Here is a 17909-nt window from a genome sequence, read left to right as displayed (position 1 = left end):
CTCTGCCCCGGCCCACCTTCTCTGCTGGGTTCAGATTCCCCAGTACTGTTTTACCAGATTTGCTTCTGCTCAAAAACGATACGCTTCCAATTCTGACCCACATTTCAAACATTGGAGAAGTTGGTGAGGTCCCTGTTATATAAAGCTCGCACATTTCCTACAGCAAAAGCGTTGTGGAAAATGGCTTTGAGTGTGAAACGTTTGGAGAGACTAATGGAGGAGTGGCTTAGACCTCTTGTTGAGGCCAAGCAATGGGACTATTGTGTTGTTTGGAAACTGGGTGATGACCCGTCTAGGTAATTTTTTTAAGTACTAATTAGTAAAACTGTAAAACCCACATCAAAAAACCCAAGTTTGAATGTGTTTGATGGACTGGTACAGGTTTATTGAAATGGTGGGTTGCTGTTGTGGTGGAGGTTATGACTACTGTGCTAATGTTAAAGAGGAAGAGGGAGCTCAGCTTTGCAGAGATGGGTACCTTGAGCATCGGAGTAAGACCAAGGCTTGTGAAGCTCTGGCTCAGCTTCCTGATTCAATGCCTCTTTACTCTGGGTAATTAGTCAAGCTCTGTTTCTCAGTACGTGTGTTTGTGTTTGGGTTTTGGGTTTTTTCAATTTATGAGAGACCAAGGAAGTTTTTGATTTTGATGTGGGGGTTTCAGGGTTCATACTGAAGTGGTCATTTCAGACCAACCCAGATGGATTAGTAATGCCTTGGAGTCGAATCATTCGGAATCACATGTGGGTAACTCTGAATCTTTCTTGTTCTGATGACTTTTTCTTAGCAATGAAACAGTAAAATTTACGGGCTTTTGAAGTTGGTCACAATCAACAAAATCATTGTAATGATGCAAAAAGAAAGTCTTTTGTTTACTTTTTGGTTATTATGAGACCCTTCATATTGCTCTTTCTCCATGTCCCATTTATGAAGTTTGTTCATTGATATGCAATATTTGGATCATATAGAACTTTGTAGTGGAAATTCTGCTTAACATGGTACTGTGCTACTTTTGCAGGACATGTATGGAACCCGAGTTTTGATCCCGGTGCTGCTCACTGGTCTTATTGAGCTCTTTACCACAAAGAATGTAAGCTTTTTGTTCATGTTCTTACTGAATTGTATATTTTCTTGTCCAAATTTTTGTAACACACTTCACTTTCAGATGCCAGAAAACCAAAAAATGTTAGACTTTCTTATGGAATCCTTTAATGTTGCTCTGAAAAAAGAAGTCATGACTAGACATAGCTGTGCTAATGTGAACCTCAAAGCTAGTGCAACCCTTGATGAACTTCATATTGACCCAATGCTGGAGAGGTCTTTGCAAAACTGGTTTCACTCTCCGAATTTACCTAAGCTGAGTCCTAGGCCACAGGTTGTTACCTCAAGAACCCAATCTACTTCATGTCCTAGCCGCGAGGGGTCATCCAGCGGTTCAAACCCTGCCACTGAACATCCACCATTTAACTTAAGTTCTGCTCAAGGACCACCACATGGATGTGTGAAGCCTTCTGAGAAATCCTCTCACTTTAGAAAGCCAAAGTGCTGCGACAACTTGTTGAAGCAACAAGTAGTGGAGAAAGATAATGCAAGGGGTGTGAGGAGGACAGGAAGTGAACATTTCCGTTCCAAGAATCTCAACGCAGAGAGGAAGAGAAGGACTAGAATTAAAGAAGGTGAACTTGCTTTACGTGCTCTAGTGCCAAAGATAACCAAGGTGAAGACTCATTTAATGTATCAAAGATCCTAGATGAAAGAGCATATTTTCTTTGGTCTTACCTCTTAACTTATTCTTCATTTGTTGAGTTTTCGTAGATGGATAGAGCGTCTATTCCAACAGATGCTATTGACTACATAAAAGAGTTGCAGCAGAAGGTGAAAGAACTAGAAGACGAGCTGAGGGAAATGGAAGAAGAAGACTCTGCAAAGAAGGAAGCAGATTTACAGGTTTCAGTGCTGGACAAGAAGAAAGGAGGCAGCAACTGCTTGAGTTCTACAGACCACAAGCAGATCTCCACTTTTTCCCCAAAAAGTCCAACTGAGGTACATTTTAGTCTACGAAGTTCGTAGCTAGTCATGCAACTATACATAATTTGTCAACTGATATGTTCATATTTGTGCTACTAATTAGGTGCATTTGGAGGTGTACCAGCTGAGCAAAAAAGAATGTTTGATTAAGTTGTTCTGTGAGCACAACCGAGGTGGGTTTACAAGGTTGATGGAGACTATGGGTTGCTTAGGGCTTGAAGTAGTGGATGCCAATGTTACCACATTTGATAGAAATTCCCTAATCATTCTCAGAGTTGAGGTAAGATCAATTCTCAGAGAAGTTAATTAATTTCTTCTTATTTTCCAACCCTCCATACCTTATCATGTCAAAATTTGTTTGTGCACTCTCTAACATATATTTTCGTTTTGTTTGCACATAGGCGAATGAGGATATTCAAGCAAAGAAATTGAGGAACATGCTAATCAAGCTAACAAGGGAGACAAATTAGACAGTTCATAAATGGAAGAAGCTGACAGCTACATTATCATTGATTCTGCAAAGGTTTCAACTTTCAACTAAGAGGAAATATATATAGATGAAATTCCTTTAGCCATGTTATATATAAATCTAGAGCAAATTCCTTCGTAAAGGATTCACAAAATTACTAATCTCCATTGCCTGTTCTCTGTTCGTTCTGAAGATGAACCTTATTGGTTTTATACTCTTGATAAAGAAGTAGATTGCTTGATAATCTGAAGAGTAGTTTGCTCAGTTCTTTTGCGAAGAAACTTAAAACCGATAGATGGGGAAAACCAGAGTCCAAAACTTAAAACTTATTGCTCTACTATCAATACAGATTGTTTGTATTAATGACTGAAAAGTACCTTTAGTGAACTTTACAAGCCTCCCCACTGCTAATGCTTTGAGGGAACTAGAAAATATAATGACCTTTCATCAGGAAAAAATGAGAAAGAATAAAGAAAAAAAAGTCAGCTTAATTTATACACTAATAGGTCAGAATTTAGTCCAACAAAGCCAATCTATGCAAATATGATTTTTTTTTTTTTTCCTTCTCTCTCTTTTTGTAATGAGTGCGCTGCAGTCTCCTCTGTTTGTCTCTCTCTGGTGCACCAGTGAGGTTAATAATGTGAACATGAGTGTGTGGACGGGTCATTCTTTAGAAATTAGTACCGCCGGACACTGGTGTTGCGTTGGTTCTTGCTGGCATTACCCTGGTTGTTAAATGCTCGAGTTTCTGATTCGTCGCTTGAAACATCTGGGCGAGTCGTAGTCCATGAAGTTTGAGGTCCTGATAGCTCTCTGGAACCGGTGAATTCTGCACTAGACGCTTCAAACTCTGAGCTTCCGGTGCCTAATGCCATCCTCCTGAATCTCATAATGTCTTCGTTGTACTGGCCGGAGTCATAAGCGGTACTCTGCCCAAATTTCACCCCATTCGAGAGATCATCACCTTCACAGTCCAATGCTCTACAGACCTGATTAGTATGAAGTTAAATAAAGTCAGTTTGTGGCCTACCATAGGAAAGATGGTTGACTAGCTAAGAACATAGTCCCATTAAGCAACTTAGTGCTGTCTGTTAGTATTCACCTGTGCCATCCGTGGTCGTTTTGTAGCAGAATGACGCACGCATGCAGCTGCTGCCTCAACCATTCTTAACATTTCTCCCTCCACATAATGCTTCTCAAGCCGAGGATCTACTAGTTCGCTCAAGTCACCTGATTCGAGGGCTTTAATAAGGAGTGGACGAGCCTGCAAAAAGTTTAGACAACACATTGTTAGTGATAAGCTGCATTCTAACATGTTCATATACCACATCCAAATTAGTCTTACAATTGATGCATTCAGCTTTATTTTTGGATGTCAATGTTAATTAGTCTTACAATTGATGCATTCAGCTTTATACCACATCCAAATTAGTCGAGCAAAAAAAATTAACAACAGATGCTCTTCTGTAATCTGAAAGTCTGAGTCCTTTGAAGCAATAGAAGCAAAGGAGAAGATGTACTTACCCATTCAACCAAACTCTCATCCCCCAAAGGCCGAGTTGGGTCAACAGGTTTGCGCCCAGTTACGAGCTCTAGAAGCACGACTCCAAATGAGAACACATCTGATCTATCTGTCAACTTCCCACTTGATGCATACTCAGGAGCCATGTACCTGAAAACCAAAATCAAACATAAACCCGAGGTTGTAATTCAAGTGTCAAAAACAGCATCAGTGTTGATTGTCAGGCAATAAACTACAGGCCAATATTTCCAAAGAAGTTAACAAACTCTGCCTTACCCAAATGTTCCCATCACTCGCGTGGATACATGAGTATTCATATCATCTGTCAGTTTGGCAAGTCCAAAGTCTGCAACCTGTGGGCAAATACATCCTTAAATGAGAAACTAGAACTTCACTCGTCCAAAAAATGAAAGTTTGGGGCAGCATCAGAAGAAATAAGTTAGACAACCAAAAATGGTAACATGCCTGTGCTTCAAAGGAATCATCCAAAAGAATGTTCGCTGATTTAATATCTCGGTGAATAATTTTTGGATGGCCTAAACGCAGATCACATAAGAAGAATAGACAGAATCAGATCACTTAGAATGTGATTCAAGTTGTGATACGGCCAATAAGGACTAATGATTCAAGTTAGTAAAACTGACAATCCAAGTTAAACAGTCCTAATTTTCAAAAGCATAACTGCAGTAGTGACGAGAATGAAGAAGAGGTACATACAGTCTTCATGTAGATATGCCAAACCCTTTGCGGACCCTAAAGCAATCTTGAGTCTCTTAGTCCATTCCAACACCGGCATTCCAGGAGCTGATTGAAAGCAGCAGCACAAATCGATAAATTTGAAGTAGCATTAGACCATAAAAACATAAGAAGAGGTTGAATCATCACCTACCATGCAAATGGTGCTCAAGAGTTTGATTTGGAACAAATTCATAGATAAGCAATCTCTGTTGCTCAGAGATGCAATATCCAACCAAAGACACCAAATGTCGATGATGGACTCGACTGATAATCTCGACTTCAGCCCTGAATTCCTTCTCTCCCTGCCCGCTACCGGCCTTAAGCTGCTTGACCGCCACCACTTTCCCATCCGGCATCCAACCCTTGTAGACACACCCAAAACCACCCTCACCAAGCACATTTGCGCGGGAAAATCCGTTGGTGATCTCCATCATCTCCTCATAGCTGAAATGTACCTTATGGCCAGCAATGAGATCCGACTCTGATCCAACAGCATTCATATTCCTTTCTCTCTGACTCCCATACGTCTGCTCAAACGAAGACTGTGGATATGGTCCATTGGAATAGTAGCTTTCCGCCTGACCAGAATTTGGACCTTGCCCCGGATAATATCCCTCTGTATTGTCATCAATGATCAAACCTTCATTCGTCATGCATGCAAGCAACTAAATCACAATATTTTACGCAAAACAATTCACACATGCATGCACCATCTGTTTCTACCTGGAGTGAGACCAGCTCCGGGAGGTGGAGCCATGTAATTCTGGGGATAAGGTTGGTTTTTCTTCTTCCTCCTCCTCACGAAAAGGAAAACAACAGCAACCAAGGCGAGCAGGAAGACTCCGGCGACTGTCAAGCCTATCACAGTACCTGTGTGACCAGAGTTACTTGAGCTCGAGTCATCAGCGGTTTTGGTCTTGTTTGTAGGAGGTGGTGATAGTTTGGGTGGAGGAGTCGAAGGAAGTGGAGTTTTAGGAGTGGCAGGTTGCTTTGGAGGGGTAGGGACGGCGGGAGTGGCCGGGTTCTGGTTCTGCGTTGGCGGGGCCGGGGTGGCAGGGGTGCCGGGAGCCGCCGGAGGTGAAACAGGGGTTTTAGGATTGCCCTGATCTCCTTCATTACCGGACGGTGGAGGAGGTTGAGCGTTATCGTTATCTGATGGCGGAGAATCAGACTTGGGTGGAGAAGGAGAAGAATCTGGTGACGGTCCTGGTGCTGATGATGGTTTTGGGGGTGGGGAATGAGGAGGAGGAGGTGGAGGTGGTTTGGATTTAGGCGGGGATGACGGTGAAGGTGAAGGAGATGACGGTGGAGGCGAAGGCGGCGGCGAAGGAGGCGGTGGTGATGGTGACTCTTTCGGAGGAGCAGGTGACTCTTGCGGAGTCGGTGAGGATTTAGGCGGTGATGAGGGAGGTGGAGATTTCGGAGGAGAGGATGGAGGTTCAGAAGACGGCGATTTCGCCGGTGGCGAAGGAGGAGGGCTGTCTGATGAACCATTGCCCTCCCTGGATACAGCCTTTTGCTGATTCACAGTCGGCTCTGATGATTGAGGAGCAGGAGAATCGCTGGAACCCGACATTCTCCTTCTCTCAACTCCTACCTCGATTAGCCTCAGCTTTTCAATATATCGATTCAATCTTTTTGTTTTGTCTCCGATTTACAGGCCGGCATGAACAGCGCAATGTAATGCATGTAACAGAAAATCAAGAGTACGTACGAAACTTCTAACGCAAGATTCTTCCTACAATAACAAAAACAATGAAGATATATATCGACAAGAAAAACCTGTACATTCATTCAAAAAACCAAATAGGAGAGGGTGCGTGGTTGTGTGGAAACTGAAAAAAAAAAAACATTCTAAGGCCACCACACACCACCAAATACACCAAGAACAAAATTAAAAATAACCCAGGAAAAAAATGAAAAAAAAATCCCGAGAAATTCTGTCTTGGTTTTCTTATTAAGAAGAGGTTTTGGGTGTCAATCTATGTCTTTGATTGATCATCTCTAATTAGCTGTTTGCACGATTTTTTTCGGTTCGTTAATTCCCAACTGTGTTTGCTGTAATTTCGAAACCAGCTGCTATCCTTGAATTCCGGGTTACCGCGCAAACAAAACGGGTTACTGCATGTTCCTGTTATTTTGAGAATGAAACCAAGGCATATATATAAGATGGTGAAATGTTAAAGGCAACTAATAACTGGAGAGCTTAAAGTAGAACAAACTTTTATAAAACTTATATTATCTTATCTACATATTAGTAATTTTAAATTTAAAATGTAATCTGATTTACAATATAATTAAAATTTTAAAAATAGTAGAATCCAGAGAGAATTAGCAAAAATGAGATCAAAATTTGAATCTGAGATGTCTACTAATATTTTGTTAGAGAAAATGACATTAGCTGATAACATATTATTTTGAAGCTGAGTCCATTTTTAAATCATAAATCTGTATGATTTGTTAAGCACTGAGAAATTATTATTATTATTATTTTTTTTTTTAAGAAAACAAAATAATTCAACCATTCTTTAGATTATGACAAAGTATTACATACCACCGGAACATATACAAGTTAGTTGTAGCAACAAACACTCTGCCTATTTGGCCAAAACAAGAAATAATATCTAGAAAATAACTCCTAAAACATCATTCTAACATCACTAGCTTCTTTACCAACATAAAGCTCATCGAGAAATTATGGTGTAAAATACTAAAAGTTTATTAAAAAAGTAGACTGCCGAGAAGTTGATAAAATGGTGGCGATAAGTTCTGCCCAAATTCCATGTAGTCCTATAATAGGCCCATAAGCCCAACCTAACCTCAATCCTGAGGGAGGCCCAACCTTCACTCAATTAGTAGCGAAGAACAAAAATGGTTATTTTGTTTAACAAATTACATATAAGTTATTGACAAAAGATGACTTAACAAATACATCCATTAAAGATTGAATTAAACATATAAGGACTAAATCTTACAAATAAGGACAATGTGCTCTCCACTTGCCACATGTTATGAGCTAATTTACTTTTTTACCCTTAACTACTTCTTTTGACTTCTAATCTCTTTACAATGATTATCTCTTTACAATGATTAAATCTTACAAATAAGGACAATATGCTCTCCATTTGCCACATGTCATGATTTAATTTATTTTTTTTATTTTTAACTACTTCTTTTGACTTTTAATCCCTTTATGTAACTTTTTTTTTTTAGAATAATCAATTTATGTTATTTTTTTTCTGAGAATAATTCATTTATGTTACTTTTTATTTTTTTTTCTTCTGAGAACAATCCATTTATGTTTTTTTTTTTTGTAAGAACAATCCGTTTATGTTACTTTTTTTTTTTTTTTTTTTTTCTGAGAACAATCCGTTTATGTTACTCTTTTTTTTTCTTGAGAATAATTTCTTTACGTTACTTCACAAAACTTCACTCTCCTACTACTCTTATCTCATCGCCTAATCCTGCTACTGCACTCATACTCGTCCAATTCTGCTACAGCACTTGTACTCGTGTTCTACTACTGCACTTGTGATCGCCTAATCCTGCTACTGCACTCATACTCGTCCAGTTCTGCTACTGTACTCGTCATCGCCTAATCATGCTACTGCACTTGTCCAATCCTGCTACTGTACTCATACTCGTCCAATTCTGCTACTGCACTCGTCTAATCATGCTACTGCACTCGCTGCATTCATACTCGTCCAGTTCTTGAGAATAATCTCTTTACGTTACTTCACAAAACTTCACTCTCCTACTACTCTTATCTCATCGCCTAATCCTGCTACTGCACTCGTCCAATCCTGCTACTGCACTTGCTGCACTCATACTCGTCCAGTTCTGCTACTGTACTCGTCTAATCCTGCTACTGCACTCGCTGCACTCATACTCGTCCAGTACTGCTACTGCACTCGTCATCACCTAATCCTGCTATTGCACTCGTCCAATCCTGCTACTGTACTCATACTCGTCCAGTTCTGCTACTGCACTCGTCATCACCTAATCCTGCTACTGCACTCGTCCAATCCTGCTACTGTACTCATACTCGTCCAGTTCTGCTACTGCACTCGTCCAATCCTGCTACTGCACTCGTCCAATCCTGCTACTGTACTCATACTCGTCCAGTTCTGATACTGCACTTTTTCCTACGTGCCGGAGCTTTTTTTCTCACTGGTTTTGTTCGATTATTTCTTGTATTATCACCCTTTTGCACCTCCACACAATAGCCAATTTGAACCATAAACAATGAAAATCATATCATTAACATAAACAATAAACTATAAAGTAGCGGATCAATTCAATTTGAACATTAGCAGATCATATCATTGACAGTAGCCGATCATATCAAAGTAAACCACAGAACCTTAGTGATACTAAATTCATGAATTTGCTCCTCATGTATATCAAAGTAAACTACAGAATCTTTGTTACGCCCGGAATCAAATTTTTCATGTTTAGTTGTTATTAAACGAGGAATGACGATTTTCTATACAATTTATTTAAGTTTCGATATTTTAGGGGGGGCCCTGAAAGTTTACTTTTTGACCGGGTCAAAATTTGAAAATTTTTTCTTCATGAAAGTCGTAGAGGACGTTAAACCGAGCGCGTGCATATTTGGTTCGTAAAAATCGGACTTCATATGCAAAAGTTATAAGCGAAATACGAAAGTTACTGTTTATGGTAATTTGAAAAGTTACTGTGGGTAGGTCAGAAACCTACCCAGCCACTTTTCTCTCTCTTCTTCCCCGATCTCTCACTCTTCCTCTCTCTCCCCCGCGTCGGCCCTCTCCCGTTTTTCCTTGATTTCTCCGGCATCCGGCAACCAAACGGCGCGCCACCACCCATAAAAGAACCGTCTCTTTCTCCTCTACACGTTGGTACCCGTGGGTCACGGCGATTTGGCCAGAAAACCATCAATTTTGACCAAAACCGTCACTGTAGCAGTTGTGTTCTCCAGCAAAATTCTCCATTTTCCGGCCACTTCCAGAAGTGAAATTGATCCTATTAGGAGCGCCTCGAGTCACTGATTATCTTCCCTCAAAGCTTCTAGCTGAAATTCTCACTGTGGAAGGAGAATTTGAAGGATTTCCAAATCGGTGAGTTTAGAAATTGATGAAACTCGATTTAGGACAGTGGCAGTGTCGTAAATTATGATGAAACTCGAGTATTTTAGTCATTTGTCATTAAAATTGGGAATCAGGCTTGATTCATTTGGCTTTTGGGCCTGGGCTCATGTCCTTATTTGTATAAATCTTTTTGCAAGTAGGTTTTTGTGTTTACATCTTTGGTCATGTGCTACTATGTAATTTTCTATATTTTGTTTCATTATTGGTATAAAATAATAAATAAAAAACACGTGTAAAACATGGCCACCTCCTCGAAAAACGCATAAATGGCCAAAATCCAATTCCGAATAGGAAGAGGAAATAAATCCAAATCCTACAAGAGAAAGGAAAGGGTTGCTTTCAAAGTAAGCAAAACAAAGACCGCATCAATTACGTGTGCACTGAATCACGCTCCCCCAATTAATACAGAAATCCCCATAATACCCATCCCCAACGTCCGCCTAACCGTCACATCGCGGCCGCCATTGTAATTTCATCAGGGTTATTTTGGGAAACAAATTCCAGAAATGAAACCCCTATTCCCTGGAGGCCAAGGAACGTGCCACCGACCTCGACCTCTTCATCAAGAAACGACCTATAAATACCAAAACCACAACCGTCTCCTTTTGCCCTCAACCCCAGATCTTCAACCCTCCCTCCACACCTTCGATTCTCCTCGATTTCAAATTCAAATTCAAATTCAAATCGATTTCATATGGCACAGATCGAACAGATTAGCGAGTACCAAGCCTCCATGATTGTTGATGATGACGAAAAAAGCCACGATTCCGGGTCGGACTGCTCCAAATCGAGCTCCGCCTCGGTCGTTTCGGATCGGTTCGAGGTTTTCACTAGGATGAGATTGCTTAGGTTGGAAGAAGATAGTATAGAGCATGAGTTTACCAAGAAGATGTTCGCCGTGGGTATGGAGTCGAACGGAGTAGACGCCAAGGTTGTGGCGGTTCACAAGAATCTGCATTCTGGGTGGACCAGGCGAGCCAGGTGCGAAACGTTTCTGATCTTCCAGAAGGCGGTGGCTCAGAAATGCGGCGGAAACGCCAATATCGGATACGGCTGGTACGGCGGGTCAAGGGATGAGATTTGTGATATCCTGTTGCATGGGTTTAGTGGGTGCAGAGCGGCCAGGTCTCATGGGGTTGGAATTCAATTGTTTGCTAATAACTATTCTTTTGATGGGTGAGTTTCATGTGTGTTTTTGTTATCCAGATTGCGGATTTGTTACCTTTCTGTTTTATTGAAGCTAACAATTGGTGAACTGTTTTTGTTTTTGTAGTGCAATATCATCAGACGCTGATGAGAATGGGCTGAGGCACATGTTGCTGTGCAGAGTCATATTGGGGAAGAGAGAATTGGTGCCTGCTGGTTCGAAGCAAGTTAATCCAAGTTCCAAGGAGTTTGATTCTGGTGTGGACAGTCTTGTGAATCCGAAAAGATTTATCATATGGAGCTCTTTCATGAACTCTCATATTATGCCTCTTTTTGTTGTGAGCTTCAAGGCTCCTGCTAACTTGAAGGGTAAGAACCAAGTAGTAATTTGGACCCATTTCCGAGTTTATGTTTGTCAGGCTTGCTCACCTAAGGGACAGTTTTAAGGGACTGGACAAATGCATCTCAACCACATGTATTAAATATAAAAGTAGAAATTATGTGTGGTGTGTTGGTCGAATGGCCTAGTCTGGAACCCCCAGGTCTAGCGTTCGAATCCCAGCTCCATCCCGTGGCCAGCAGATTTGAGGGACCCTTTGGGTTCATGCGTCTGCGGTGCAGTGGATTAGTCTGGCTTTGCTAGGCTTTCGCCGCAAACTGTGCATTTATTTTCAGCCGTCAGATTCACTTGTCCCTCACAGTCCCTTAGGTGAGCAGGCCTTACTAGTATCTGTTTGGTTGGTTGCTGTTAAGTTTATGATTTCGAATAATTAGGCTTTGTATGTTCCGTTGTTTCAGATATTTCAAGGAGCATTCAGGCGAGTGCTGCTGCTGTAAGACCACCACCCAAGTCGGCTTGGGTGAATCTCACTGCTATGATGAACGCCCTCGCTAAGGTCTTGCCTCCTCCTAGAATGGTTCTGCTTTCCAAATCCGCTGACGATTTCAGGGTAAGTAGTACATGGTCTTTTGTCATGTTCACAATTTGATGACAATTTGATGATTTTGAAGTTTGAGGCTTATGAATTCTTGCATTGTTTGATTGCAGGCGAAGAAGATTACTAGACCTCAGCTAATTAGAAGAGTGAGAACTGTAGCAGGTGACAAATTGCTGGTTTCGGTGGTCAAAAACTTTAACAAGGAGCGGGAGTGATCCGATTCACCAGTGTGATGATGACATTATTATGATAGTTCTTGAGGTGTTTGATGAAAATTGTAAATCTTTGTTCAACAGCAGCTCTTTACTCCAAGCATAGGTATGGTTTAGGACAACACAGTATTCTTTTTAGTTGCATCAGTTTCCGGTTTCTTCTGTGTAATTAGATCAAGGTATACAATTGCTCAGTGAAATCAGATTGTTTTTTCAAAGATTGTTCTCTGTAATCAGATCAAGCTATTGTAAATGCAATTGCGTCTGTCTGATTCAAAAGCCGCAGCTCTATATGTTTCGACTTCGGCTTGGCTCAACTTACTTTGCTTCTTTAGTAAGAAATCATAGTTAAGATTCGAAAATAGGAAGTCAAGACAGAGAAGTTGAAGAGGCAAACTCTGATCTACATTATCTTGGAAAAATTCCAGTAACCCAGAGATTATTTTACACAAGGGTTGTACAGTGACTTGATTGGTTGCTATCAAGTGAAATGATTTCCTATCTAAGAAGAACAAACTAGAATCTCAATATCTTGAATATCAAAATAAAGCCTTACAACTTCTACTCCTTGTCAACTTGTCTTAGTTGTCTCTCCAGCTGCGTAGAAGAAAAAAACCAAAATCAAAAACTACAATCGGGTTAGAAAACCTCTTCGCATGTTGTTTTATTTCAAATATACTATCCCCAAACCCTACACAGAATATTCAGATAGGCTATGCAGGTTTCGAATTTGCAAATAAAGGAAAATGAGAGTAATCACCAGTAATAGATACAAACCTTGGTATTTTTCATCTTTTGTATCTGCAACTCGACAACTAGTTTCTCAATCCTGACAAGAGCATCAAACAAGATTTAAGTTATAAAATGGAGCATCGCTTATGGAAAACACATACATAGAACCTCACATACCTATTTTCAATAGAAATCACATGAGCTTCTAGGACTCTCTCCCTTGCAGAAGCTAAAGACAACTGCAACAGTTGGACAAGAGAACAGTATAAGTTCATCGTATACTGTATCTCATAGTTTGTAGTATACTTCAGTAGAATCTAACAGAAGTTTCATTACTGTTGTACCCATTTAAGCAGCTAGCTATATGCAAAGGTTTAGAACCCAAATCAGTGTATACCTGCATCTGCTTTTTACTTGTTACTGCCTCTGCGAGCTCTGCGTGATTTCCTATGCAACAAATTTACGGCAAAACAAAAATATGAGCACAAGGAGTAGATGAAAATCAATTTAAAACGCTCAAAAACTTATAATCAAGAACAAAAGCATTACCTGTGATTTGATCAACAACTTCAATCAATCTCATTGTTTCTTCCTGCCAACATTGTGAATATAATAAGATCACCAAAGCATAATCTCTCAAGTAGATCAAAGAAAAGTTACCATTTGCATGACATTTTGTTGCAGAATGCAATGGAGCGCAGGAACGACACAAGCTGCTGGACCGTTTACAGAATCTACTGATTCCCCAATATATGGTCTAGTAAAGCCATTTGGCGTGTCCTGAATGGAAAACATCAGGAAGAATGATCAGAAAAATACTTCTATATCAATGTCCCAAAACCCAACTATTTTAATGAATACTAAATATCAAAAGAAGAGAAAATAGATAACACTAGGTTATACTGGATAAATGCCTTGACTCATGGGTTTCACTTGTAAGCACATTGAGTCTTGCTTAACCTAATTTATATCATCAAACACCTATTTGCAACTACCAGTTCCATAACCTTCGTCACTGATCTACAATAAGCAGGATAAAGCATAAATGGAAGTTATATATTCTAGATTGTTGGCAGAAAACCATAAAAAATATGGACGATATGGTGATAACTGATGCTACTGATGGTTATATACCAGCATACCTTTTGACTCAAATCTGGCACTCTGACCTTGGATTGCCCCTTACATTGGACCCTGAGTTCATCTAATGCTGTCTCTGATAAAAGAAGGTGACAGGGATTTTATTCCAGTACAACGTAGAAACATTTGACTTGAATACAAAACGGATGTAAACTAATAATATAGATACATAATATACATACCATGTAAACAACTATCTCTCTTCTGATGATGTGTCAACTGATCACTGCAGAAGATGAATAAGTAGATTTGAGAATTTCCTCAAGTAACAAAATCAGAATATTGCAGTAGTTTTTTATCAGTGAATCAGTTTCAATTAAAAATCACAGGTACTGATTTGGGTGCATTCTGGAAATGATGAAAGTTTGCTTTTAAACACGAGAGTTTAGAAGTTGACATAATTCTGAACTTGCCTGCGCTTATCACCACGGAAAATAGTGGAATAGTTCATTTTGAATGGACCCAAACTGCGTAACTTTGGAGCTTCAGAATAGATATTTCTTGGCATAGAGCAACTTCTCTCCAAATTATCAACTCCAAAATAGCTACTCTTTTCTCCTTGCCTCAATTTTGATGAGTCAACAGGTTCTTCAAATTTTTTGAAGTCCGCATCTTCCCATGTTGATCTGCATACGAATGACAACAGTATGAATACCTTCCCATCTAGTCGAAATTTTTTTTTTTTTTGAAGAAGTAAGCTAAGTGACACTGATCACCTATTTAATAGATCAACTGAGACATCAATTTCACCCTTCTGTTTGCAGATCCACTCTTGATTTTCTGCAAATGCGATGCCATCATCATCCTGAATCTAAACATAAGGAAGAGTGTTCATCACATTGGTATGACCATCATTAAGTCCTTAGAACCATACACATTCTTGCAGATCTCTCCATGAAAGAAACAGAAAAGCATAGATATACACATATCTAGCACAGTGACCTACTCACAAGAGCAGCCTGTCTTTTTAAGTCCTCTAGATCAAAATTCCATGCACTGATCCCTCGTATATACTTTTGCTGCAGGAAAGAAAAATTATAATTCATATTTATTATTATGGGTGTAAAAGAAGCATTGCAAAAGATAAGATTAGTTGTTACCTGTGATAAATGCTCGTCACCATACGTAGCCTCATTTTGTGCAAAGAATTCAGCCTCTTTTTGCTGGAAGAAGAAGGCATATCAAAACATGCAAGACATAAATGCACAATATTTCTGCAGGAATCTGTATAAATCTGATATGAAGATATAAACCTTCAACATTCTAAATCGATCACCAAGGGGACAAAGGCCATCAAGAATTGTCCGAACTATAAATTCCTTTGAACGTGCATGCTTGAAGAAACGGTGCTTCAAAAGCTTCTCTGCAGTAGGACGCTTCTTTGGATCCTTTACTAAGCAAGCAGCTACTATCTCTTTAAAGGACTACAAGTGCAAATCAATTTGAGAATAACATGTAAAAACATTGACACTAGAGAAAGTCATCACCCCTCATTAAGGGGAAACAAAAAAAAACTTTTATCACTGAAATCTGCACCTTTGAAAATCGCTTGTCCCTTTCATAGTCAAGGCCAGGAGGCGCATTTTGTAAGGTCATCAGCAAAACCTACAATGACATTGAAAGACATATATTACAACATGCCAGAAGGAAATGAACTTAGTAACATGAAGAAGTTTAAAGGAAATCCATGACCATGTGAATTACCAAAGGACATAGCAGGCATCTGCTTGCTACAGATAAAGATAACACAAACAGACAAGCACAAACATGGTGATTGGAAATGATTTACATAGGCATAACCTACTGATTCTTAATTCCAGCGGTTGCGCGTATAATGGAGCCAATAAGAAGAGGGATCTAAAATAAGGAAATCAGAAAATAGACAGTTTTATACTTTCATACACTTTGCATGCACTAGAACAGAGCTAACATCATGTATAATATTACAAACTCAGTGTCAGGAAGCCCAAAATTCAAAAGCTTATTGTCCCATGCAATCTAACTTCACAGGGTCATAAGATTTACCTTCATTGGTGGATACTTGGAGAATGGAGCATGACCATGAGCAAGTTCTAGTGCTGTTATCCCAAATGACCAGATGTCTGCTCTGTTTGGATATGAAATAACATGTGAAATTATTTTAGACACTACAAACTCTGGAAAATTTAAACAAGTAGCTTTACTAGTCTTCTTTACATATATTGATTAAAAGGGGACCAACTATAAAGGATTCACCCACTTACTTGAAGTCGTATCCATGCAATTGCTGCATAACTTCTGGAGCCATCCTGTCAAAAAGGGGTGAGACGGTTAAACAAATATGAAATGCAATGAATTTCGAAGAAGAATCAAACATGATATGCTTCTGAAAGAACCAAATGGAGTAAGTAGACAATATCAATATAGAGAACGTTTGGCACAGCACCAGCATGGAGTTCCGACAAAGGTGTTTTTTGACTGCAGTCTATTGCCAGAATCAAACAAGCTCGTTGAAACACCAAAGTCTGCTAACTTAACTGCACCTTTTGAATCAACCAGTATATTTCCAGCCTGTAGAGTTAGAAAATCTAATCATGTTTAGCCCAAAACACACAAGCAAATATGGAAAGTCGAAGAGGCAGCAGAAACCACTTTTCCACACAAAATTAATTAAATAATTTGGCACAAACTGCTTTTTAGAGAAACTATACATGTGTAGATACATACTTACAACTGGATTTATATACAAATGAACAGCTTAATAATGCACCTATTTAACATAATACAGCTACTAATCAGCGCTGGCTACAATACAACACTTTTAACTCTGGAATGGACTAATTAAAGCTAGACTTCCAAATGTGTCAATGAATAAAACCAAATAATACAGGGATGGTATATTACCTTAACATCTCTGTGAATGTAGCCATGGGAATGTAGATAAGCAAGAGCTTTGATAACCCCATACAACAATGTCACGATGGTATGCTCTTCAAAACCATTGGGATGATCAGACTTAATGATGTGAAGACAGGAACCGGCGGCCATGTAAGGCATGACAATCCACAGACTCCTGGTAGCAGTGAAAGAGCAGTGTGCTTTCAGCAGATTAGGATGATCCAGCAAGATCATAGTCTGTACTTCTCGTCGAATCATATCCTGCGTGTAAATAAATAAATCCTCCAGCTCGATCAGTAACTACACAAAGTATATTAATCATGAAAACTGGAAGATCGATGAAGAGAGAAATCCGAGTATTACCATATCATTGTTGCACTTCTCGAGGTCTATAACTTTGATGGCAACAATTTCATCAAGTGGGATGCAGAGAGCTCTGTACACAGTGGCACTCACACCCTGACCAACTTCTTCGTACAATGTGTAGTCTTTGTGATTCAACGGAAAGTTCTTCTTGTTTAATAAAAATTCCATTGCTATTCCCTCTATAGTACGTCATCAACATTCAAGGCTACGAATCCAATCCATTGCAAAAAAGATGAAAACCAAATTTATTATCTAATTAATTTCGAGAACAAATGAATCGATTAGCTCACTCACCAAAACAGAGGAAGAACAGCAGGAAGAAGAAGCTTTAGGAAGCTCGATGCTACAAGTTAAAGAAGAAGAATACGAGGATGAAAAAAAAAAAAGGGGGGTAGAATCGTATATAGGTGATGAATCCAATGACGTAGTTCGGCGACTCCGTCAATCCTCCAATGGAGCTCTACTGTCTGTCTCTGTCTCTTTGTGCTTCTTCAACCCTCGTTGGGTGAAACAATGACTCTGCAGCTGTAAATTATTGAATTACAGCAGTACCTATCAGAGGTAGGAAAAGTTAAGAGTCATATTATGTATATAATTAATTATAGAGCTTACATTATT

At 39.5% G+C, this 17909-nt stretch overlaps 4 protein-coding genes across 4 annotated transcripts; 2 read left to right on the top strand and 2 right to left on the bottom strand.

Annotated features, from left to right (window-relative positions):
* Window positions 1-180: 180 nt before the first annotated feature.
* LOC133709144 (transcription factor bHLH90) lies at window positions 181-2587 on the top strand. Its single transcript, XM_062134778.1, has 8 exons — window positions 181-296; window positions 382-552; window positions 662-740; window positions 1016-1087; window positions 1163-1714; window positions 1813-2040; window positions 2129-2305; window positions 2427-2587. The coding sequence occupies exons 1-8, from the start codon at window positions 181-183 to the stop codon at window positions 2493-2495; spliced, it is 1464 nt and encodes a 487-aa protein (XP_061990762.1). The 3' UTR covers window positions 2496-2587.
* A 201-nt stretch (window positions 2588-2788) lies between these two features.
* On the bottom strand, window positions 2789-6790 carry LOC133707917 (proline-rich receptor-like protein kinase PERK12). Its single transcript, XM_062133370.1, has 8 exons — window positions 5478-6790; window positions 4906-5370; window positions 4734-4820; window positions 4482-4552; window positions 4293-4369; window positions 4019-4166; window positions 3597-3758; window positions 2789-3483 (listed from the first exon to the last, which is right to left on the bottom strand). The coding sequence occupies exons 1-8, from the start codon at window positions 6328-6330 to the stop codon at window positions 3172-3174; spliced, it is 2175 nt and encodes a 724-aa protein (XP_061989354.1). The 5' UTR covers window positions 6331-6790; the 3' UTR covers window positions 2789-3171.
* Window positions 6791-10472: 3682 nt separating this feature from the next.
* Window positions 10473-12394, top strand: LOC133709358 (probable inactive poly [ADP-ribose] polymerase SRO2). Its single transcript, XM_062135076.1, has 4 exons — window positions 10473-11056; window positions 11154-11395; window positions 11825-11976; window positions 12075-12394. Exons 1-4 carry the CDS (start codon window positions 10575-10577, stop codon window positions 12177-12179), a joined length of 981 nt encoding a protein of 326 aa, XP_061991060.1. The 5' UTR covers window positions 10473-10574; the 3' UTR covers window positions 12180-12394.
* Window positions 12395-12559: 165 nt separating this feature from the next.
* On the bottom strand, window positions 12560-17792 carry LOC133709357 (serine/threonine-protein kinase BLUS1-like). Its single transcript, XM_062135074.1, has 20 exons — window positions 17586-17792; window positions 17289-17496; window positions 16932-17186; window positions 16474-16598; window positions 16292-16336; window positions 16074-16155; window positions 15585-15653; window positions 15302-15472; window positions 15149-15211; window positions 14999-15067; window positions 14765-14859; window positions 14462-14674; window positions 14231-14274; window positions 14051-14124; window positions 13569-13688; window positions 13458-13500; window positions 13306-13355; window positions 13086-13147; window positions 12954-13005; window positions 12560-12773 (listed from the first exon to the last, which is right to left on the bottom strand). The coding sequence occupies exons 2-20, from the start codon at window positions 17457-17459 to the stop codon at window positions 12738-12740; spliced, it is 1839 nt and encodes a 612-aa protein (XP_061991058.1). The 5' UTR covers window positions 17460-17496; window positions 17586-17792; the 3' UTR covers window positions 12560-12737.
* Between the last annotated feature and the right edge of the window lie 117 nt (window positions 17793-17909).

This window comes from Rosa rugosa, chromosome 5 (genome assembly GCF_958449725.1).
Source record: "Rosa rugosa chromosome 5, drRosRugo1.1, whole genome shotgun sequence".
Taxonomy (NCBI): domain Eukaryota; kingdom Viridiplantae; phylum Streptophyta; class Magnoliopsida; order Rosales; family Rosaceae; genus Rosa; species Rosa rugosa.
The sequence above is the reverse complement of the archived record's forward strand: the minus strand, read 5'-3'. Positions and strand labels throughout refer to the sequence as shown.